We start from the raw sequence: 25,713 nt of genomic DNA on the forward strand, positions 1-25,713 counted from the left end.
CAGCTGTAATTGAAGATCTGGAATCCTTGTGCAGAGACGAACAGATCCCCCTTCGTTTCGCGGATTTTTCGGAGGACCGTGTGCACGCCGGGCGCCATAGTCCCGTCAACTTTTGATCAAATTTGCAGAACAACACCGTCTCGACATTTTACTGCTAATTCCAGGTCCGCAGCTTCATCCCATATCCCTATCTCTGTTTATAAGCGAATCTTTCCTACTTTACATGCATTCCTAGTTCAATCTTTCTATTTAAATTCTTTACAAAAGAGGGTATCCTTGATGTCTTGACCCTTGAAACTCATATAGAATCCAATCTTGCATTGCGTGGGATTGGATCTTGTGGGTTTCAACCCCTCTTTTGAATGTAAAGTCCCTCCTAAGTGAAAACCATCAACCCTAGTGACTCTCCCTTCTCTCTCCTTGGAGTTGGGGAGGGGAGAACAACTAGGGTTCGATTTTTCCGCTTTACACAAGCAAAAGCTAGTGTCGTCATATATTGATGGCAGAAATGATGTCAAATGAAAAGAGCACACTGTCATACGCACAAAGAAGATCAAAATATCATGAACCATGAAGCAAAGAGGACTTGACAAATAAAGGAGTAATGCAGCAGAGGAATGCATTACAGCAGTGCTATGTGGTAAAAAGCAGTGACTTTCACTATCACAGTGACCAATAAAGAATGTTAATTATCTTCAAGTTTAATGGTTAATCTTCATGAGGTCACTGTCATTACCATTCATGGTCAAATGATGCAAGTTGTTGTTCCTGGACAAATACCTTCACTGATCTTGAATACTTCAATTGCCAACAGCATGAAGACCTCTTAGATAGAGGATGATGTAAATAGAGTCATGTCTCAGACACTTAGATTAGTTTCAATTTTGCATTTGTGATTTTCTTTTGACAAATTACATGTAATGTCAAAAATTGTAATTGCAAGTAGTCACATTACTTGCATTCTTGTAACTTGTAATTACATGTAAACAAATTACAAGTCGAAAGACAATAGGACTGTAATTTGGAATAAGTCTTTGTTAGTTGGACTTCTCCCACTTTTTGCTCTCAACTCCTCTCCTATATATAAAGGAGGGTGCTCTTTGTAATTTTTATCTTTTTAGCCAGCACGAAAACTCTGTAGAAATTTACGGTCATAAAGACTTTGTGCTTCATACTTGTAAATTGGTTTTCTCAAGTAATATCAAGAAGTCTTTGAGTTTCAAACTTTGTGTTAAAGTCTTACCCTTATATCCATTGTGTTCTTATGTCATAGTGGTATATTTTTCTGCATTTGCTTGAGGTTCTAACAGAGTTGTTGAAAGGAGCTTTGATCTGATTTCTTGTAGACTTTGTGTTACAAGTATTGAGGGTTAAATTATTGTAGTCAAGTGTTCAAAACTAAGAAGAATTGCAAGACTTTGTGCTTGTAGTTGTTCCCATTTGTAATAGTTCAAAAGTGCACCATACCAACAGACTTTGTACTATTATATGTTGTAAATTATTCTTATTTCAATCATTTTGGAAAGGTAGATAAGATAGTAGGAAATAAAGACTTTGAGCTTTGTTTCTATTTTCTCATACCAGGGAAGTGACAGAACACTTTGAGCTTTAATGGAAACTTCACTTCCTTTTTGTATAAACATTCTTTTAATTGGTAAAGTTCCTTAAGTTGTTGTATTTGTTTTCTTAACTACTAATTCTTTTCTAGAAGAGAAAAGAATATCATATTTTCTAAAAAAAAGAGAAAAGGATGTTGTCCCACCCAAGTTAAATTAGTGTTTAGTTAGTAATAGTAGAAAAGGGGGATATTTCGCCTATGGAAACTATTTCAGAGACATAAGAAGTAAATGCACAGTACAGAATAAGAGATGCTAGTATGCCATAAGGTAAGTGTTATAACTCCAAAGAAACAAGTATATTTTCCTTCATATAGTCCCCAGTTACGATGATGATTTCTCGAGGAAACAAGATACAATATATAATACCCGAGGGGGTGCGATCAACCGTCACGTCCAACTACCCTTTGGGTGAACTAACTGACTCCCATAACACACAATTACCGATGATGACACAACATAATGACGACACTATAACATAATTGATTATTCCCGACTACATCATCCCCCCAAAAAAGAAGTTGTCTCCTGACCACTCAAAACAAAATAGGGATGACATACATGACCATCAAAGATAGAATCAAGGAACAGAAGAAGAAGGGGCTGCGACGGCATCCCTGAATCAGCAAGTGCGCATAGTTCGTACACCTGCTGTGTCCGTATCCTCAAGTCTCGCTCCGCAATCTTCCTGTTTTCTATGGCAAGCTTGACCATCCTAGCAGCCTCCAGTACCTTCTTCTCCTTCTCATCCATGGTCTCTCTAGCCTCCACCAAACTCGTACTCAGGGTCATCTTCTCCGTTTTGGCGGCCTCCAACTCTACTGCTAACTGGTCCCTCTCGACAGTGAACTGAGCCCTCTCCATGGTGAACCGAGCCCTTTCGGCTTCTAACTGAGCCCTCTCGGCATCGAAGTTTTTCTGTAACTCCGCAACTCTAGTGGCCAGCTCCTCCCGAGCTCTCTCCACGGCCACCCAGGCAATCTCATGCCCTGTAGAAATGTGCTCCGTACGGCAAAGAGTGTAATACTCCTCCCTAAAAGCCTGCTCAACCTACCTCCCGAGAGACTCGACCCTACTCTCCACTACTGGCTCCCCCACTGCCCATGAATTCAGCATCTACGTTGTCTCACTCTCTGGCCATCCCCCTCTCTCAAAACAAGCAACAAATGCCTGAGGACCCCCCTCCCGTACAAACCTAAGTATCCGCTCCAACTCCTGGGCGGTGCTATCCGAGGCCTCTGCCTGTAGGGATGTTATGACCTCCCACCCTCTACTTACCTCGTCCTGCAGATAAGCCTGCACCATCTCCTGGAAATATGTCTGCCCTTGACCAGCCACATCCTGGAGGTAAGCCTCCACGTCTATCCTGCCTGTGTACCTACTCTCCTTGTGGACCTCTGTAGGGACCTCTACCTTCTCTTCAAATGCCAACTCCCTCCCCTGCACTTCTACCGAATGTGCCCTCTCTCCAGGGGAGTCGTGGTTGTCTATGTCAACCACCTCCACCTCTACGTCCGCCCGAGGGTTCCTGCTCCCAAAAGTCGCCCGTGGGGGGGAAATGGTAGTAGCCGACCTAGGCGACATAGGTGTTATCTCCATCTCCCTCAACCAACATTCCTCTTCGCCCATAGTACATGTTTGATCCTTCCCCAATTCCTACGCCTCTACAGTGGGTACAGACTCCACCACGCCCTCGGATGGTACTGCGTCTCTCACTTCCTCTGCTGCCACTATTGGCGGCACCATGTGAACCGGCGGTCTTTGCTGGCCGAAGGCAGGGATAGATGCAACCGTCACCGTCTGCGGACTCAAGTGTGATGAGGCTGTCAGCATGGGCGTAGCAAACATGACTGGTGCAGATGCCCGTACGGTCTTTGCTAGGCTCTCCTCGCTATCTCCCTCTGAGTCACTCGAGGCCTCTGAGGTCTCATCCCTCCCACTATCCATATCCTCAGACTCTGACACCTCCTGCCTTTGTCGTTTCCGCCCCACCTCAGGTGCCAACCCTATGTCAAGATGCCTCCACTGAAAAATAGGCGGCTCGTCGGGTGCCAAGTTCCCCTCCGGCCGAATTTCTAGCTTGTCTGCTGGAAGCTGTGAAAGCGTCACCTCTAGAAATAACCCGATGGCGTAGTGCGGCATATAAAACGTACGATGCTGCAATGTCATGAACTCAAACATTTTGTCCGCCAGTACTGATGCCCAGTCATACTGTACTCCATTCATCAACCCATTCATCAGGATGATTTGTGGGAGCGCTATGCCCGATGCCCGACTGGACCCCGTCAATCTGCTCTTGACCACGTCCATGATGCAGCACCATGGCCCTTCTGTGACGAAAGATTCTTCATCCCTCTCCCCTTACTGGCGTTGGCCATGGAATTGAATTCCGCTGGTGTAAGATTTCTGGAGACCATGCGTATCCAATGTTCTTTCCGGTCAGTGTTCATCTTTTGTGCCTTCATATCTACTTTCTTCCCATTCCTCCCGGGTATGCCAAATATCTTGGTGAAGTCAGTTGCCGTGAAGGAGACTGTGACTGTGTGCTTCATATACTGGAAAGTGCTTTTCCTGGTGGTGCGGTCGAATGCTGCTATCATTGTCTGCATCGGTGGCTCAAATTTCTTGATCGGAAAAACCGGCATCTGAACCACCCAATGCACTCCTGCCTTCCTTAACCATTTCTTTACTCCATGGTTGTCAAGGTTCTGTTGCCACCACCTCCTGCACTCTCCTCCATTAACTCCCTCAAATATAACTATGTCGGTTGTAACCCTGGCTGTTGCTTTCCCCGTCGGTGGCTTCTTTTTGCTGCTACCGGCAACCCTCACCCCTGAAGGTAAAACCCTTGCCGTTTTATCCATGCTCTTCTGCAAATTCGTCTTCCACTGCCTTTTTCCTGCTGAATGCATTTCTCTTGTTCCTGCTTTCTGTCTTCAACTGCCTGAGGTAGTTATGCCACCTTTCTCTTTTATTCCTAGCTGTAATCTCTTTTTCCCTCGCGATTGTATCTTTGGCTGGGGCGTGGGCACTTTTATTTATTTTCTCGATTCCACCGCACGGTGGTCACCGACGGTGGTTCCACCGTGGCCACTTGATTTAATTTTTTTTTTTTTAATTACTGGTATCTTCCTCGGTCTGGGTGGGGCCCGTGTTCTATCTCCATTCATGATAGATTTTCAGCTTGGACCCGTTGACGGCCTCTGGAATCTCCCTGTCGTCAAGCATCCCCAATTTGACTGACCCATTCACCCCAACCTCCCGAACTCTGTAGGGCCTCAACCACTTTACTTTAAATTTCCTTGGTTTTATCCAGTGAACCACGGGGACGCGTCCCCCCCCTTTTTTTGGGCGCGTCCCCCCGTCAGAGACGTCTCGGGGACGCGGGGATGGGGACGCGACGTCCCCCGCCGTCCCGCCACCGCCACCCAAACGCCGTCGGGACGTGGAGACGTCCCCGCGTCTCCGCGTCTCCCAGGGAGACGTGGAGACGTCTGGGCGTCTCCTGGCGGACGTCTGGGCGTCTCCGTGGGAGACGCCCAGGCATCTCCCACGGAGACGCCCAGACGTCCCCCAGGAGACGCTCAGACGTCTCCAAGATTACTTAGAATGACACCGATTGAGGATGATGAGGTGAAGGCGGGTTTCTTTAGGTGCATAGAGAAGATGTTTGATTCCAGAGATGCCGGCACAATGCGCACTGAGTGGGGAAGATTTGCTACTCTTAGAGGTTATTCAGATGCGGCAAAGATGGATATAGACACTATGGCACAGGAGGACCCACTTTTGTGGTGGACTTGTCATGGCCCGAAATCTTTGACCACCACTCTAGCCATCCGTCTGCTATCCCAGGTTTCCAGTTCTTCAGCTGCTGAGAGGAACTGGTCTACATATAGCTTCATCCACTCTCTTAAGAGGAACAAACTTACCTCTAAGAGAGCAGAGAAGCTTGTGGCTGTACACAGTGCTTTGCGTCTCATTGACCGCAAGACACTTATGTACAAGGAGAGTCCAGCGGCAAGATGGGATGTAGAGCCAGAGGAGCCTTCACAGATTGATGAGGATGATCCTACCACTTCAGATGCAGGGCTAGTTGGTGTGAGCTTGAGGGACCTTGATCCTCAGGAGTCCAGCAGTTCCAATGAGGAGGAGTTCGCAGATGATTAGAGGCCTCCATTAGCTACAGTTTGAGTTTTCAGTTTCACTTTTCAGTTTTGTCATTTTGTATTTGACTCGTCTCTTTTGTAATGCTATTGCTACACGTATTTGTATTTGGCTACTCATTGTAATGATGAATCATGTAATCATCTTTATTATTATAGACTTTGCAATGGCATCAGATATTCATATTTTTCGTTTTCCTTTTTCGATATTCATATGATAGAAATGAGAAATCTCCAATTTGACAATTTCATTTGTCAAATTTTATTTACTTTTAGCAATTAGTTACATATCACTAATCTAAGTAATCTTGGTTAAGTATTACTGCAGAGTTGTCCGGGAGAGCCCTAGCCTCCACCCATTTAGTTAAGTATTTTGTAGCGACCACAATGTAACAGCATCGGCGTGCACGGCTAGCCTTGAGAGGCCCTACAAAGTCAAGTCCCCACCGTTCGAATGGTTCCTGTGCGTGTGAAGGTTTTAAGGGCATAAAGTCCCGCTTCAAGGGTTTTTCTGCCCGTTGGCAAGTGTCACACCCTACGACCCAGTCTCGAGCATCGTTGTGTACCATGGGCCACCATAGCCCTGCTAGCAACACCTTTCGTGCTGTCGTGTCCGGGCCCATATGTCCGCCAACAGGGCCCTCATTTGCCTCCCTCAAGACACTGGGAACTTCCTCCTCCATAACGCAGCACCTTAGTACTTGGTCCACTCCCATTTTATATAGTAGGCCATTAATTAACTGGAAAGTCCTGCTCCTTAACACTAGTTTCCTTCGTTCCGCTAGAGGCATGTCCGTTGGAAATCGAGATGACGACGAGTACTCCCCAATATTCTTGTACCATGAGGGAAGTACGGCTATCCGAAACAGGTGTGCATCTGGGAAGTCATCATTGACTCCCTCCGGAGGTTCCCCTGACTTGATCCGGGAGCACTGATCTGCTATGACATGGCTCTGTCCCGGTCTCACCACGATTGTGAATGTGAACTCCTGAAGCAACAAGAGCCAACGACTTACCCTTCCTTGGATGATGGACTTGTTCACCAAATACATAAGTGCCTGATGGTCTACATAAAAGGTGAATGGTGTGGTCAAGAGGTAGTGCCGAAACTTTTGCACGGAGTAGACCATGTCGAGGGCTTCGCACTCTGTAGTGCTATTGTTCTTCTCGGCCTTAGAGAGCAATCTACTTGCAAAATATATTGGGTGATCCAGCCCGTGCCCCCTTACCTGAGCTAGTGTAGCTCCAATGGCATAATTTGATGCATCCACGTGGACGTGGAATTCCTTGTCCCAGTTCGGGTAGGTGAGTATGGGGGCTCCTAGCAATCTTGTCTTCAACTCTTCGAATGCGTCGCTCTGTAGCTTCGTCCAGACATATGGCTCCCCCTTCCGTGTAAGTCTGTCCAAGGGGTAGGACACTTTGGCAAAATTCTTGATGAACCTCCTGTAGTACCCCACATGGCCAAAGAAAGACTTCACTCCAGTGACGTCCGTCGGGGCTTCCATCTCTACTATGACTCTGATTTTGTCAGGGTCTGTTTTTAGTTCCTCCTTGCACACAATATGCCCGAGTAACCTTCCCTATGGCACCATGAACCTGCATTTTTTTGGATTGAGGGCTAGCCGTGCCCTTCGACATCTCTCCATGAACTCTTCGACGGCTTTGAGATGTGTGTCCTGGCTGCTATAAATGGACCAATCGTCCAAGAAGGCCTTGAAGTTCCTATAGACATCTTGTCGAAGATGTGCAAAATGATACCCTGGAAGGTCACCGATACATTACACAGGTCAAAGGGCATTCGATTGTATGCATATACACCGTCTTCCACTACGAAGGTTGTCTTTAGCTTGTCTTCCTCCGCAATGGATATCTGGTTGTACCTAGAGAACCCATCCATGAAGGAATACATCTCGTGTCCACCCACTTCTTCTAGGATACTGTCGGTGAAGGGGATAGGAAAGGGGTCCTTGATGGTGACCGCGTTCAGACACCGGAAGTCTACACAAATCCGGATCTAATCGCTGTTCTTTTTGAGGGAGATCGTAATGGGGGACACCCATTCATTTGTCTGTACTTTGAAAATTATCCCCGCTTCCAGCATCCGTTCAATTTCTTCATTCACCCGTGCGGCATAGTTTTTATTCATACAGTAGGGTCGCTTTCTTACGGGTTGGGCTCCGGGAACCAATGTAATGTGGTGTACGCATAGCTCCAGGGGTACACCTTTCAGGTCCTTGTAGGTCCACACGAACACATCCTTATACTCTAGGAAAATTTTAAATGCTGCAGCCTTCAACACTGGGTTCTAGTCATCTCCCACAAGAATCTTCTTGGGATCGGTCACCTCTCCTAAATTTGTTTCTTTCAACTTGGCTTCCTCGTATCTAATGGGTCCGTCTTTTGGAAACTGGTGTGTCGGAGTGTCATTCACACGGACCTCCCCCTCCCTGTATTCTCTGTATTCTGGGGGGAATACCTTCGATTGTTCTTCGATGCTCAACACATTACACGAGGGTGTGAACAATTCATAATCCTCCATCTGCCAATGGAAGAGGTCGTTCATACAATCCTTGTCATCCCCCAAGCATGCTTCTAATTCTAGAACCCCTTCGATGTTGGGCTCCATTCGTCGTCGGCCTTCATCTTCCTCCCACCGGTCTCCATCCGAATCCGATTCCGAGGACGATGCCAACTCCTGGCTCACCATCTACGTTCGGAGGTCTAGCACGTACTTTCTCTCCATGCTCTCTAACGAGAGTGTATTTCTCTTCTAGTCATGCTTTGCCTTGGCGGCAATTAGCCAACCCCGTTCGAGGATGGCGTTGTACCCTTTCTGTTTTAACAGGATCACTACAAAATCCAGCAAGAATGGTTGTGTGCCAATCATCACCTGCTATGCCATGAGTGTCCCAAGGGGTTTAATCCCATGTTGGTCTGCTCCCAAAAGATTAAACGTGGGGGGCCACATCGTGGGCTTCCCCAGTTTCTTCCATGTCTCCTCCGGGAGCACATTTACTCCTGACCCTCCATCCACAATGGTGTCCGTCAGAGTGGTCCCAAGGATGCCCATTTCTACCACGGCTGGGTGGCGTCCCCTGTTAACAACTAACAACATTGGGTCGACCGTAGAGCTTTCAGCCTTCTTTGCTTGGTGATTTGTGTGGGCACAGCATTTAGGATAGCCGTTTTTAAGTGCGGCATGGTTTCAAGGAGGTCTTGGACTCTCACGGGTGCCTCCATTTGCAAGATTTGCCTCAGGATGTTTTCTTCCCCCTTAGTCCGGGACGTGCTTGTGGCCTTCCCGCTATTTCTCTCTTGTGCAGTCATCTCCTTAGTAATCTCCGCCCTTGCTTCCCGTACTCGTTCCATTTCTATGCGGGGGTCTGGGTAGGAGGCCATCTTTGCCTGCGCCCTCATAACTGCCAATACCTCTGCCTGAGTGGGTTCAATGTTCAAAAGATTGACTCCGAGTTTCGGGCAGTTTGTATCCTCATGGTCCCCCGGTCCGCACCATCGGCAAAGATACTATTGGTTAGCCTCCTTTGTGCAATCTCGAGCGAAGTGCCCCCACTGACTGCAGGCCCTACACTGGATCATAGATCGGCCCTTGGCATCATACTGGATACGGCTCCGGTTATTGTTATTATTATTATTATTATTCCTTCCGCCGCATCTATTGTCCCAGTACCCTCCAGAGGATGCCATTGTGTTGTTCTGCTGGGTCGTACCCGTTGGTGTGGATGTTGTGGCCTGCTCAATGACTAGCACTTGTGCATTCCGTGTCTTCATGTTGTATGGGCACTCCTTGATGGAGTGTCCCATCACTTGGCAAATCTCGCAGAAGGCCTCCTTTGGACAGGTGCCCTTCGTATGTCCTTCCTCTTTGCACTCCGTGCACCATACATCCCCTTCGGTCCGACCCGTGCTTCTCATTGCTTTAAATTCTCTCCTCATTCGCTCCATGTCTTTCTGGAGCGCTTGCACCTTTTTACTTGACTCCCCGCTACTGATGCTCCCTTCGGAAGAGTCACCGTCCTCGTCCGATGAAGATTTATTATTTTTCGTCTTTTTTGATGTTTTATGTTTGCTTTCCAAGTCCATCGCCCTATTATAGGCATCCTCATATGACGTTGGTGGAACAATTTTCATTTATCCACGCAGGGAGGATCTCAATCCTTCCCCAAACCACCGTTTCTTCAATCCATCCGCCGGTTGGCTTTCCATCTTGCCCAACAATTCCTTTAGCCTTCGGCTATATGCGCAGACAGTCTCCTTAGTATCGTAGATTTCAGCTACAATTTCGTTAACATCTCTTAGCAACCGAAATTCTGCTTTAAAGGACTTCTCCAAGTTCTCCCATGTGTCAATTTCAGTTTTGTCCATGTCAGAGTACCAATCAATGGCAACTCCTCTTAGCATGGCTGGGAACTGCTGCACCCAGTCGTCATGATCGGTCACCCCATTGGCCAACCAAATTGTTTCACATGTACAGCAATGTCGTACAGGATCTTCTTTGCCATCGCCTGTGAACTCTGGCAATTTCTGCTTACTTGCCATCCCACCGCTGGGTCTCGCTCCTCCGGTGCCTTGTGTGCTTGTACCTGGTGATCCTCTGCCTCTGCCTCCTGCACCTGACCCTCCACTCATGGGTCCTCCGGAGAAGGTTGCTGACCCTGAACCAAACAAATTGCCTCCCGTACGGTACCCTTGTGCTACCCCGGCACCTTCAGCTGTACCGTCACCTTCAGTCGTCTCCCTCCGGTTGTCCTCCAAAATGGACAAGATTTTTAGTAGGTCTCTGGTAGCGTCGATCAGGTTTAGACTTCGCCTTGTTTGTCCCACCAACTCTTCGCGACATCTTACCCTACGGTGGTATTCTGGCAAACTGTAGAGTTCTCCTTCGGCACCCTCCGTGACTCCTTCTAGGTTCCCTTCGGGCAACCCTACGACAATGTAGAGAAAGTAATTCTCTCCATCTATCTCTGCCTCCATTACACCTCCTGGGTTCCCTTCGAGCAACCCCTCGATCGGTCGTCCCTCGCCAAGCTGCCTTAGCCTATGCCTTCGTTCTATCTGCTGTCTGAGATTCAACGCTCTTTGTGCCACTTCCCATTCATCACTTTGTATCTTTTTATTTTTGTCCTTATTTAGTATATTGGGCATAAATCACTTTCGTACATAGCAAGCACACATCATGTACACAAAACAAAAAAAACTTTTATTATTTTCCCATTCAGCCACAATTTATGTCAACATTGGGCCGAGATTATTACAGTATTGCTTTATTCCTCCCATAGGGATTCAAGAGTTAGTTTCCCCTGCGGCGTCTTTGCTCTTCTTCCCATCGCCGGTTGTTTTCCTCGTAATTATGGAGAACTTGTTGTCGTCTCTGTTCTCGCTCAATCTCCTCCCTTCGGTGCTAGTGAGCAAGGGATGCTTGGGCCAGGAGACAAGGGAGTTGATGCAACAGTCTGTTTGCCGCCGGACTGACGTTGAGAGCATCCCACACTGCACCCTGCGGTACTTCTTCCCGTGTCGCCTCTCTCTGCACGAAGGTTTCTATGGCCGCCTGGAACCGGATTACGAAGTCTCTCGTCAATGCATCCTCTCCTTCATAGAATTCATTTAGTCGCTCATCATCCTCATCAACGATGTTCTCGCGGATAGGTTGACCCATTTATCCTTCAGCCATGTATGCCTGGATTAGACCTGTCAACGGCGCCATATGTTTCGCCTATGGAAACTATTTCAGAGACATAAGAAGTAAATGCACAATACAGAATAAGAGATGCTAGTATGCCATAAGATAAGTGTTGTAACTCCAAAGAAACAAGTATATTTTCCTTCATATAGACCCCAGTTACGATGATGATTTCCCGAGGAAACAAGATACAATATATAATACCCGAGGGGGTACGACCAACTGTCGCGTCCAACTGCCCTTCGGGTGAACTAACTGACTCCCATAACACACAATTACCGATGATGACACAACATAATGACGACACTATAGCATAATTGATTATTCCCAACTACAGGGGAGCCTTCTCTTAAATTAGGAGAGTTATTAACTCACGCTGTGGTTGAAACCACAATTTTGCACATCTTCCCAGGTGTACAAAATTTTCAACCAACATGTTGCTGTTATTTTTGAAGAAACTTGTATTTCAAAATCAAAGATAAAATCTGGAATTTTCAGCTGTGTAATTTCTAGGTTTTATCTATTTTCAAAATTTGAGAATGGTTGCAATATTTCCTATTTATCTGAACTATATTTGTCATTTGAAAACATTGCAAAAACAATCAAAATGCATTTCAAAACACAAAAAAATAAAGCACAAGCAGGGCTGCATACTACAGTGGTATCAGAACCAAGTTATCTTGCCATCCTGGAGGGTACAAAATGAAAAAACAGTGATATGTCAAGGTTTCATCAGCCACCTTTTACACACCATTACAATACATGTAGAAACAAGTCAAACACAAATTTGGATGAAGAAGAATAGAGATCAATAGAAGAACAGAGAGCAATAGAAGTACAAGCTACAAAAATATGGGCAACAAGGATACCAAAGATCAGGCAGAAGAAAGGTTTCTCAATTTGCTGGATGTTTCCAAAAGCAAGTCACTACAAACAAAAGAATGCACCCTAGTTGTCACAGCCAAAAATGTTGGAAATGTTGTCACTGATGTCAAGGGTATATAGATGATTGGAAGTTGTCATTAATGTCAAAGTGTATAAGTGAGATTGTTGGATTGATTCCCAATGATGTCAAAGAGTTCATAAAGTGAAGATTGATAGACGAAATAGTTGCCATCACAATTATTGATATCAAATGAGATCTATGTCAAAGTACTAATCAATGGATAGGTTGGTCACATGCAAGACCAAGCAAAATCAGGTTACAAATTAAATATTGATGTATGATGATAAGCGACCTATGCAAGTAATTAAAAGCAACGATTCCTTAAGAAGGAAGGAATTATAATATGCAACATTTAATATTGAAGAAGCAACATTTATCATTAAGGAAGCAGTGATCAAAATATACATAAATAAAGCAGCATTGAAACTTGTGTATAATTATTGCTAAAGTGAAGTGTTTTGGAGGCAACGATAAGCAAGGTTAAAGGCAGCAAAAAGTAAGTTTAAAGGAAGCAATGATAAATAAGTTTGAAATAAACAACGATAAATAAGTTTGGAGGCAACGATAAACAAGGTTAGAGGCAGCAACATGTAAGTTTAAAGGAAGCAATGATAAATAAGTTTGAAAGAAACAAAGATAAAATAAAATTAAACAAAACCAGCGGTGATCTTTTAAAAGAACCTGTGATTAATGTTTGGGGAGCAATGATTTAATAAAAGATATAATAAGTGACAAATAACATATAAGACAAAAGTCATATGAGACAAATTCCATATAAGACAAATGCATAGAAGACAAATTCTGAAAAGCAGCGATTAAATAAGTTTAATAAAACAGTAACCAAAGGTATATCATTAAAGTGCAGCGGTTATATCTGGAAGAGGCAATGATTAAGATTAAAAATAGAGAAACGATTCTTAAAGATGGCGCTTCATAAGGAAGGCAATATATACGGCATTTATACAGCAGCACTTATGTTTCCAAAGGCAGCAATTATCTTTAAGGTAGTTTTTGAAGATAATAAAAGTGTTTAGAAAGCAGCAATCATGTTTTAAAAAGGCAGTTTGTTATCCCCAATTTCAGCTTGCTCAATTGTGGGATAACCCCTACGAAATTTGTCTGTTTCTTTGCCCACGTCCTCTAAGCACGCATATCGAAGCCTTTTTCAAGTACCCTCACACATAGTTCGACCCTCGAAAAGTCCTTTCGATCGGATCTCCTTCTTGTCTTGTCGGTTTTTGCAAGTCATTCTCTTCTAGGAGTTAGAGAAATTCCTTCATATGCAGTTTGGGTTTTAAAACCCGAACTGTAGGTCATCCATGTTGCACAAAGTGCAAATCAGGTTCTAAAACCCGATTTGCATATTTCTCTTTTGTCCCACATGCACATTGGATTTTAAAACCCGATGTGCACTTTCCCTGCATTTCCTCACACATGTAAATCGGGTTTTAAAACCCGATTTACATCACTTTGCACTTGTCACATTCACATTGGGTTTTAAAACCCGATGAACATGTTTCACACCATAAGTCCATCCTATTTGCGAATTGGGTTTCAAAACCCAACTTGCATGTATAATCCAGTCTTAAGTGCAAATCAGTTTTTGAAACCTGATTTGCATGTATTGCACTATCCTTTGTGCAAATCAAGTTTTGAAGCCCGATTTGCATGTTTCGACCTACCTTGGTGCAAATCAGGTTTTAAAATCCAATTTGCAATTTTTTATCCAAAAAGCAGAATTTTTCTAACTCTAGGGATTCTTCAATTTAGTACTACAATTCCATTCCAGATGCCCATTCCTACACACTAGGACCAAATGACTCTGAAGCACAGGCTACCTTGCAAAAATATGAAGGTTTTCTCAGGAAGGATGAAGATGATGAAGACGTGTCTCCAGACACTTAGCCATTTTTCATGCTTTCAAGTTATGTAGTTTTTAGTTTGTTATCAACATTTTACATGTCTTTTTATACATATAAATTTACATGTAAGAACAACATAAGTCTTAAGTCAAATAGGATTTTATTGTTGAATAAGCCAAAGTTAGTTGCAACTTTCCCTCTTTTTGCCCATAAGCTCTCCCCTATAAATATTAGGGGCTTCTTTGTAAATAGGATCTTTTGGCTAATACATCGAAACTCTGTTGGATTGTAAAGCTTTTAAAGACTTTGTGCTTTCAAATGAAATCCGAAAATTCAATCAATAAAGGAATACAGTTGATTGCCAATCTTTGTCTTGGATTCACTTTATTTTATGGTGAGATTGTTCTTATGTCCTTCTCGTCATATCATCTTTAAAGATTGAATTGTGCAGTGTAAGAGGTTGTTCGACTACAGGGTGTAAAGATATAATATTGTAGACTTTGAGCTATAGTATTCCATTGGGAGTCATATATTTGAGATTGATAACACAGTGGAGACTTTGTGCTACATCTGGTTATATGTTTAAAGTAGTGAATATTGTGATATATACAAAGAGACTTTGAGCTATTTATATACAACAATTTTATTCCAAGAATCAGTTGGAAGAACTGCGCAAGACTTTGGGCTTACGAGGGTTTCTTAGTTATTGTAGATTTACTGGTACATCTTTGAGTCATTCTTTCATTTGGCTGAAATTTATCAGTTATTATTGCTAGAATTAGTATCTTGTAATTTGTGATTTGTTGTGAAAGGAGAAAATCCATTCTGAAATAAGAGAATTGGATAAACGTTGTTTCTGAAAAAGAGAATTTAGTGATTGTAACACCTGGAGAATAGTTTAGAATAGAGAAATTAGGTAGATGCTAGTTGTTAAATTGCAATAAGAAGGCAGCCTCCCCTTTGCGAGGAGAGATTCAATCTCATCACACTGTGGCTGAAAGGCACATTTTGTAATCATCCTCTGATTACAAAATTTTCAACCAACACACTTATAAGTTTGCTAACAAAAGGTGATGACTTTCTAAAGAGTCATGTCTATTCTAAGAAGATGCCTCTCTTCATAAAGGTAAGTGGTACAAATAGAGTTCATGGTATATGGAGAAAGAGGGTGAAGTGGAAATAAAAAGGTAGATATCATACTTACATATGCAGATCTCCAAATGAGTATATAAAAAGATCATCAAAGGAGTTGAAGGCAAATTTGTGAGAAGGATCTATGACAGATTTGTAAGAAGAATCTATGGCAGAATTGTAAGAAGATTTATGGCAGATTTGTGAAGAACAGTACATGCAAATTTAAGAAGGAAAGTGTACGACAGTGGTCGCATCATTTCAGAGCAGATTTATGATGTAAACAGAAAACATATGAATATGGTGTATGCAGATTTCTAAAATAGGAGTAAATGCAGGCTTGGAAGAAGAGTATAGAATAAATAGAAGTATATAGCATAAATACCAAGCGAGATAAATAAAGTCCAAGAATGGAGGAGTGAAGATTACATACATGAAGATCATTCAATGCGAAGCAAAGTGGAGCAATGAAATTACAAGGAATATATTGAGATCATTTATGGCCAACATATGGTGCAATGAGTATGAGATTTATGTGAGAGGTATGTGAAAGAGATTTAAAATCATCCATTGAAGAATTTGGAAGTTGGTGCTTCCCAAAGGAGAGATTGGTGTCTCTTGTTAAGTTGGTGCCTAGCTGTGGGGGTTGGTGCCTACGAATTGAGGGACTTAGTGTCTCCTGCGGGTTGGTGCTTACGAATTGAGGGGATTTTATACAATAAGCAATATTGTGTCATGCTTTTCCCCCACACGGGTTTCCATGTAAATTGTGTGTTCTATTTGTGTTGCGTAATTGTTGCATCTTATGTTGTTGTTTGTGCTATTGATATGCTTATTGTATTAAGTTGTTTGAAAAGGAAAAGATTGTTGTTATGCTGATTCACCCACCCCCCCCCCCGTCCCCCCACAACCGCCCCCCCGCTCTTCTCTATATAATCATTTTCTCTTCAAAAACTACCTCTTCTTTATATTTGATACATCTGCACTGCACAAGGAAGGAGGCACAATTCATGTAGATTGTAAATTAGCTCTTTAAAATGAATTTGTAGCAATATGTGGTGAAATTAGGGACCAAAAAGTGTTGGAAAGACGTCTATGTCAGTCCTCATGCTTGTCTAGGCTTTATGTGCATTATCTGGTGCTTATTTATGATTTAATTGGTCAACTCAAACCCACCAGTTGTGCTTGTCTTCTAATGGGATTTTTTTTTCCTTTGAGGTAGAACCTTCTAACTGCAAGACATATACATTTTATCTTAATTCATTCTATCATATGCCATTTCAAACATTAAGGAAGCTACATGTGTGTAACCTTGAGATATTATTCGATTTTTTGAAGTTGTGGTGGTAATATCACACATGGAGCATTTAAATCATTAGACGAACCAAATGGAAGCAAAATCCTAGAGTCTAGATTTCTAAGGCATGGATTAAAGAGAAGTGAGATTTATCTTGCCCACTCAAACTTATTTTTATTGTAATCATGAATTGTGTAGAGTAAAATATGAATTGAAAACATAAAATGCAAAACTGGGCAACAGCCAAAACACAATATCTCTATAGATATAATAATCTGTAATCTACTTACAGCTCCCCAAGTACGACCAGACTTTCCAATCAAAGGCATCAAATCTCCGTCACTTTGTGTATTTCTTGCAAAATGTTTCTTTACTCTCATCTGAGTCAATCCATCGATGTGGTGCAACTACAATTTAAAAGAAAAACCATATACCATATAACAACATTAGCCACAAGAATTGCATGCTTAAAACAGTATTTTTGAGAGATGGATTATTAGTTATAATGAAGCAGAACATACACCAAACCAGTGAAATCCTTCATCAAAATCTCAATATGTATGACTTTGCATAAAATTTGATAAACAAAGAAGAAATTTGTTCTTACTGCATAACATTGACATGTAACATGCCAGAACATTTCATCAACAGAAGACAATCAAGTCTGTTCAAAAAATTTAAGCAACTTTGGCATTTTAATCTCTTACTGGGAAAAGTAAATCATAGCTATATTATATGAAAACTAACATTGCACCTCATGACTGTTGGTAGGGACAAAGAATAATTAAGAATAAAATCTAACAGATTCTTTTATGAGGTGAACAATGCTTTATTAATGTAGGTAATTTAACAGATTGAGAAAATTAATGAGTTGACATTAGTTAGCATGTTGATTTGTCCTTTTAGGAAAACACAAAATGGCACAGCATATAAAGTGAAATCTCTCTTTAAATTAAATGAGGATTCTCCCTTGTAAAATAAAAACTTGCTAAAAATCAAGAAAAAAATTTAGGAGTAATCTAAAAATTTTCATGTGTACAACATTTGCTTTTGAGGATTTTCAAAATATAACAAAAAATAACCTGATTTGCCACATCTATTTTTGCTTCTCAAGCATGAGCACAAACAGTTCATCAACACATAATGACAGATTTTGTATTGATCTAAAATTGATAATTTAGGTGGGCTAGTGAGGTCAAGATGCAAGTCACGTGCAGCAATTTGCATGGGCATGACGATGCTGCATATTCACCTACAGTGAAACTGCTGGTGCTTTGTGTTGCTGCAAGTTCACCTACGACAAGAAGCACAAGTGTTTCAATTTGTTGCAAGTTCACCTACAACAATATTGAGAGTGATATTGCAATGCACACAGCCATTTCTGCCTTCTGCTTCTTTTATTTTGGAGTATCAAAGTTACACAATACTGTTATCTTAATTTTGTATTGGTCGGTTATTGCTTGTGGATACCAATGCAATATTCTGGATACTTCGGATGTATTTGGATCTTTATATAGGTATATAAATATGTATTATTTTATCTTTTTATGTATTGATGTTTCAGCATCACTGTTTTCATTAAAATTGTTACACCAGTTGGGTAGATTCAGTTCCTAAAAATGAATTACATCATGTATCAATCGTATTGCTTGGATGGATGATTTAATTGAAATTTTATTAATAAAGGTGAATATTATGTCATTGTGTAATTTATCATTTGCTTCAGCTATTGCTCCCTATTCGGTAGATACATGTAATGTTTGATTGAGTGTCCAGGAATTTACAGGTGTTTGGCCAATGGATGGTATATGGTAGAACATGGATTTTCACTTAGTTCTCTCACATTGCCTTGTTCCTTCAGTCTAGTGACACTATAATATTTGTGAATGTTTTTGTTTGATTCCATAAACCCATCCTACTCCTTGTAGAATAATGGGACATGTGATGCGGAAGCCCACAAACCCAATATCTGAATTGGTCACAATTCTAGATCCCCTTTTGTTAGACCCATAAATGTGTCTTTCTTGAAGGGCTTTATTTATCACATTTGTATACTGCTTAGTATGTGCAATAAAACTAGAACATTATTGTGGAAAAGCCAGTATGCCATTAGATTATTCGAAGAAAAATATTTAATTTGTTAATTAAATAGATTAATTAAAAAGAGGAAGGAAATGATTTAGTTTTTTATTAGATAAAATTACATAGTGCGCTTAGAGGCTAAACAGACAAAAAGCCCAGATCGTGGATTAACAGAAAACAAGCAACAAAGAAATAGAAAACTAACAGCACCTAAAACAGCATCAGAACAGCCTGGAAACAAACTAAGACTTACTTTGGGGGCTGTAAACATTCTCCCAGTCATCAAAAAGGAAATTATACAGCTCACCTCTACCGATCTTCTTCTTCTTGTTCATCTCCTAGTTGAAGATTTTTATCAGAGTGATCACCAAGTCCTTCCTATTTTCTCTCTCAATAAACTGAAGAAAAGAAGTGTGGCAGCAAACTTGTGCATTACCTTTGTGCTGAAATTGAGAACCTGATTCATTTTTCCTTCAACAGTAATAATTCTGTCTTCTAGGGATGCTAGAATTTTGGAACTGGATTCACAAAGGAAATAGGGGATTTCCTTACTGCTTTGAAGACTCCATTCAATTCTTTGTGGACTCTATATCAGTATATGGTTTATATGCTTCATCAAAGATACTGGTGCCAATCTCCTTCTTGGCAGTCTTCCCTTAAGTGGCATGCTCAAAACTAACTACATCTGAATTCCTGTCTCCACTACTAGCAATACAATCATCAAAATCATTTGCCAACTCCTCTTCACCCTCTGAAGTTGAAATGTCATCACTCGACACTTATTTCTTCCAAGTTGAGATTGGTAGGCAGTGTGAGAGTTATAACTACTGCAAACCTATTTGACCTCCTCATTACAGAATCCTAAACGTTAGAAACCACTTCTTTTCCCTTTTCCTCCTTGGAATTGTTGACAGCCTTACCTAGAAGCTTCTCATCATCAAACACCTCAAGTCTACCCTACTCAACCTTATTACCAGCCTTATTCTCAAAAGGGCTAGCATCACTGGAGACTTTTTTCTTCTTCTTGGTCAAGATAGGGGAATCGTTTTCAAGAGAGAAAAGTCTACAAATCGCACCCACCTCTATGGTTATAGAGATATCCAAATCATTGGCCCAAAATTGCATCTCTGGGAGCATAGACAGCCATAGGGATTTTCACAAGAGATTTTTATAGATAGAAGCATTAGCTGTCTTCTTCTCGGTATTCCTTTCATAACTTGGACTTCCACCAACAAGTATCCCTTCTTTAGGAGACACAAGATTAGCAAGGGGATTAAAGGTAACAGTCAAAGGTATGCCTAAACCTTCCTTGTTGGGGTCTTCCTGAACAACTTCAACCCTGGTCTTACCTACAAGACTCTTCTTAACATGTTTTCCTTTACCCTGCGACTGAGGGGTGGTCGACAAGAGGTGGGTATGCGCAAAGGAGGGATAAAGTCTTAGAGCCAAGAATACATGCTTTAATGGGATTATAGGGACAGAGATCAAGATTAAAATTGTAAAACCTGAAAATCAATCCTTGGTTAAGGGCATGAGAGTCCAATTTGATTGCAATTCTGAAACTAATGTTTCCAAAAAGCTAAGGAGAAAGAATGCAGAGCTAATAGTGATATTGTGGCGCATGTGGTTCAAGAATAGAAAATTATTCTAAAATATACAAATAAAACAACCCTCAACAGTAAAGTATTTACTTAGAAGCCAATTTACCACATCGCAATGGTATGGTAGACTGTAGACCTTCCCATTTATACCCATTCTGCTACTTAATGACCTCACCATCTTTCAAACAAGTTTTGATTCTTGCAATGTCCCTAGATTTCCCCTGCTCTATGACCTTTCTACCATTGCATTTCAATCCCATGGCTAGTCCAATATTTCCTCAGAAGCTTCAAAACAAATGCACCCAACCTGCACCTTTTCGTTGCTCCAGAAGATTCCACACTGTCTAGAAAGGGCCTAATCAAATCCACATAATGTTTCGAGGTAAGGCACGTGTAATGCACACCCTTACTTTTTTACTTGAATTTTTTCTGAATGCTGGATGTATGCTTTGAGATAAACCACAATGCAAAAAAGAAATAGCAAAGATAATATTTGCAGCAATAATATAAGAGAATATACCCAATATGCTCAATATTAAGCAAACCCACAACAGGAAATGTATATCAGATTCATTACAAATTGTGGACAGCAATATATGACTAATATTATCAATACCCATATGGCCAAAATACATTAAAATCACAATACAAGCATATCATTTGCTGCTGTTGCAAATGGGACTGATGTAGGTCTGAAAACAGAAAACTGGAACTCCAAAATGAAGCGAAACTCTCCAAACACTAGCTACTCCTCTCCCAAAATGACCACCAAACATAACAATGACCAAGGTGCCCAAAATGATGCACAAATTAATCAAAAACCTGTTGTGACCATTTCACACATCGCCCCATTAGAATGGGGACCCCCTCTTTTTCGCTTTTGTTTTGCCCGTTCTTCTCTCTGCTTTAGGGTTTTGAGTGAGTGAGTTGTCTGTCTGGGCTAGGGCTAAACCTTGGGGGTTTCTTTTGGATGTTATTCAAGCTGAGTCCAGTCAAATTTTGAAAGTTGTTAAGCATCCTCCCGAGGATTGAGATTATTAAAGTAAGGTGAACCTTTCAGGGGAGTCAGATAGGTCTCAGGTTAAGTCTAGATTGAGAGTTTTCAGGGTAAAATCCAGTTTTGACTAAGTGTTAGCATTTTGAAGGTGAAATTGTGTGTTCTTGCCTAGGTAATTTTTGATAAAATTTTGGAAGTAAGATGATGCCTGAAACAGAGAAATCGTTCCTGACCCTTACTCAGGGCACAGGGCGAAATTTATCCTGAGTGCGATTTCTTGTTTTTGATAGGCTTGCTAACTGGTTCTTGACCTTGAGAATGACCTGACTCTGCCTTGTGAAGTGATTGGAAACTTAAATTTTGAATAATTTAGCCAGAAAGGGTGAAATCGCTCCTGACCCTTGCTGAGGATCCAGGGCGAAAATGTTATTTAAGGCATATTTGTCACTGACTTTTCTAATTTGTTTTGTGCAGGGTCTCCAGGAGGGATGATTGGATGTGGTTTGATGCTTTTGAAGATTTGAAGGCATGAAAAATGGTGAATTTTGAAGGCTAAGTGAAAAATTGCTCATGTCCCTTGCTGAGGGCCCAGGGCGAAATTTTGATTTCCCTCATCTGGCAGTGAAAGAGGACAAAGTGTTGAACATGAATGGAAAACGAATGACTTTCTCCACCCGCCTGAAGGAGTTTTAACTTGAGATGATGAAGGATCTTATTGGAATCATCAAATTCGCTCCTGACCCTCTCTAAGGGTCCAGGGCGAAAAAACTTATTAGAGTCATTCTTGACCTTGTTTGGTCAAATTGAGATATCAAAGACGTGGTGGAGGATGAAATGAGCGTGATAAAGCATCCAGACTTGATTGAAGATAATGAAATGATGGAGTTCTACCCAAGGGAAGTAAATTCGCTCCTGACCCTCTCTAAAGGTCCAAGGCGAAATTCTTTATATGCACATTTTTAGACCTTTCTTGGACATGAACTTTTATTCATAGTGTGAAACAAGATGAAATCTTCCCTAGCAAAGGCATTTCATGATGAAAAGTGAGGCATTTTGGTCTAGAAGGTAAATTCGCTCCTGACCCTCACTGAAGGTCCAGAGCGAAATTTTCAAAAGGCACATTTCTTGCTAGGTCAAAGTGATTTTTTACAATTGGAATAGATAAAGGCAAGTGTGTTTTACCCATTGAATATAATTTGGACGATCAACAAGGAGGCAATCAAGCCAGGTTTGAAAGGTCGCTCCTGACCCTCTCTGAAGGTCCAAGGCGAATTTCTAAGTTCCTCTCCTTTCTTTGAAAAAAATTAAGACAAAATCTTGCTTGAATGAGTGAGGAAGGGTGTGTTTTGACCGTTGAAGATAATTTGGAGGGCTAGCAAAAGATGGATAAACTTGAATTTGCAAAATCACTCCTGACCCTCTCTGAGGGCCCACGGTGAAAAACCTAATATCCAACCTTTTCTCCAAAATTGAATGAAGCTATGCCTAGACACAAGTTTGAAACAATGTTTGAAATGCCTTGAAGTGCAATTGACATGCTAAGAGTGCAAATTTTGATGACAATAGGGAAAATCGTTCTTGACCCTCTCTAAGGGTCCAGGGCGAAATTTCCAAGTGTGCCCATTTTCCTTGCATTTCGAGATGATTTTTTTTTGTTTCCAAGACTCAAAAGGGAGTGAAGAATGATACTCTACACCTTGAAGGTGATTTGAAGTTGAAGTGATCAAGAATTTGTGCAAAGGACTCAAAATCGCTCCTGACCCTCACTGAAGGCCCAGGGCGAAATTTGCAAAACCAACAACTTCCCCTCAAAGATCGCGCTAAGGCAAGGTTGTGCTAAGGTGGAAAGGTCCTCTAAAAACATAATGAACAAGGATTTACCTCCAAAACTTGATGATCTTGGCCTAAATTGCAAAAGTCGCTCCTGACATTCACTGGAGGCCCAGAGCGAAAATCTTTGAAGTCCTTATTTTGCATTACAAAAACAAATCAAGCATGCATGGAACGAGTGAAGGAGATCATCGCTTACCCCACAAGGAGAGTTAACAATTAAAAGATGAAGGATTAAGAGCAAAAGTGAAAAATCGCTCCTGACCCTCTCTGAGGGTCCAGGGCGAAAAAGTCCTAATAGCACTTTCCTCCTAGAGATCAAGTGAAATTAAATTCAAAACTCCAATAAGAAATGCCATTTAAATGCCTAAATGAAGTCTTGGACAAGAAAAATGAGGAATGCAAGGCCTAAATTGAAAGTTCGCTCCTGACCCTTGCCAAGGGTCCAGGGCGAAGTTAGTGGCATTCTTTATTTTTACCATATTTGAGCATTAATATCCTCCAAATTGCATTAGATGCCAAAATTGCTAACTTCGAAGCATTTGAAAAAATTAAATTAAATTGGCATTTAATAAAAGACACATTGGCATTTAATAAATTAATTTTGAGCCTTAAAAAATCGAACTTTTATTGTAAAGGCATTTAAAATTAATTTTTATTAAATCAAAATTAAATATGGAGCGCTTAAGGTCTTATTTTTATTTATTTTGCCAAGTCGGCCTCTCCTTTTTGCAATTTTATTTATTTTTTAGGCCTATTTTGACAAGTCGGCCTAGGGGGAGCAAGGTGGTAAGCACTCTATATATTGGAGGTGTTTTTTCACCATTCAAATCATTCACTCATTGCTTCAAGTGCGAATTTGGAGAGCAAGAAGGAAGTGCGAAATCTGGTCTATTTGGAGCGAATTTATTTCAAGTGTTGGAGGCTAGAAGGAGGTGGAATTGATTCTTGTGAAGGCTAAAGGAGGCGCATTTTATTCAAGGGAGAGCCTTGATCTACATTTTGCCTAGCGAAATTCACCTATTTTTGCATCATTTCTTAGAGTTAGTACTCAAGAGGAGGTATGGCGAAATCACCTTGACACCACTGTTGAAGATTTGAATTTTGAACTTTTGTTTTGAAAATTCCACGTTTGGTGTAGTTAATTAGGAAATGATAACTCAAGACTTATCATGAGGTTTCCTAATTAATATCTTTTATCTTCCTTTTGAGTCTTCCTTGCTACTCTTCAAGATATATTACTCATTGTGAAATGTTGTGTAGGTGTCAAGATGGCGACTCCAAAGGCGGGAGCATCTCATGAAGGAGGATCAGAAGAACGAAGAATTGGAGACCAGGATCGTGTCCAAGTGGAGCAATATCGGAGATACCAACTTGGGAAACTTCAGTGTGAAGAAGTTTCGAGAGGTCCCTTACATTGGCAAGCCATCACCTGTCGCAAAGAAGATAATTGAAAGTGGCATCATCAAGGCGGTCGGTTTCCCTCCAGCAGTCTAGTGTCATGAGCTGATGATCGAGTGTGCCCGCCGTTATGACTCACAATCGAGATTGATCGTATCCAAGGAAGGAAACACTTTGGCTTACCTGTCAGAAGAGGCTATAAGTGAGGCTCTCCATCTTCCAGAGCATAAAGATATGATTTACAAAAGCCTAGAAGGAGCCAGATTGATGTATGAAGATGATCCCGACACTTGCTTGAATCTCATCAATAAGAATTGGTTGCTCAAAAGTCGTCCTCGCCTGAGCAAGATTCCCAACACACCACATAGGATCGACTTCCAAGAGGAGTACAGAGATTTGATAACTTTGCTCAATCGAGTTACAGGGGTTCCACAAGCCTTCTACTTCGAAAAGTGGATGTTCTACTTCATCCAAGTGATAGTCCAAGGAAAAGGAACGATTCATTGGGCTAGAATTATTAGCCATTGTCTGGATGTGCAATTGAGAAGACTAAAGCCTACCAAATCATTCCACATGAGCTCATATGTCATATATGCCTTGATCAGGAGTTTCGAGTATGCAGGGCTACCTCACAGAGGAGTGATCGGAAGAGGGCCCGGAGAGGTGAGAGTTTGTGACTCTTATGTTCATTTGCATCACCCTCCTAGAGGTGACTACAAGTTAGTCAACGACACCTTCACGATGAACATCACAAGGATATTGCAAGGTGGGAATCATAATCGACTATCTCTGGATGCACAAGAACTTGTGAAGAAGTATGGTGCATGGTTCATCCAGTTTCAAAAGCTTACATATATCAGAATTCATGGGTGTCCTTTACCTCCTTACATGTTGCCGAGGTATCCGACAGACAGGATAGTGCTACTTGAGGTAAATAGACAGTTGGCAGCTTATGCAAAGGCATTCAGACGCAAGCATGGAAATGGAATTCCCGTGCCCATCATATTGGGGAATTCAGTTGAGGTATGTCCTAATACTCAAGCCTTGGATGATGCAGAGAAGGAATTAGCTTTATATTCATTC

The 25,713-nt window shown here is 41.6% G+C and overlaps 1 protein-coding gene across 1 annotated transcript in view; it reads right to left on the reverse strand.

Annotated features, from left to right (window-relative positions):
* Nucleotides 1-25,713, reverse strand: part of LOC131065255 (uncharacterized) — a 292,918-nt gene that overhangs the window by 71,177 nt on the left and 196,028 nt on the right. Inside the window, exon 7 of the mRNA XM_057999726.2 lies at nucleotides 17,010-17,126. Within this exon, the coding sequence (XP_057855709.1) occupies nucleotides 17,010-17,126 (117 nt within the window). The remainder of the gene's footprint in view (nucleotides 1-17,009; nucleotides 17,127-25,713) is intronic.

This window comes from Cryptomeria japonica, chromosome 2 (genome assembly GCF_030272615.1).
Source record: "Cryptomeria japonica chromosome 2, Sugi_1.0, whole genome shotgun sequence".
Taxonomy (NCBI): domain Eukaryota; kingdom Viridiplantae; phylum Streptophyta; class Pinopsida; order Cupressales; family Cupressaceae; genus Cryptomeria; species Cryptomeria japonica.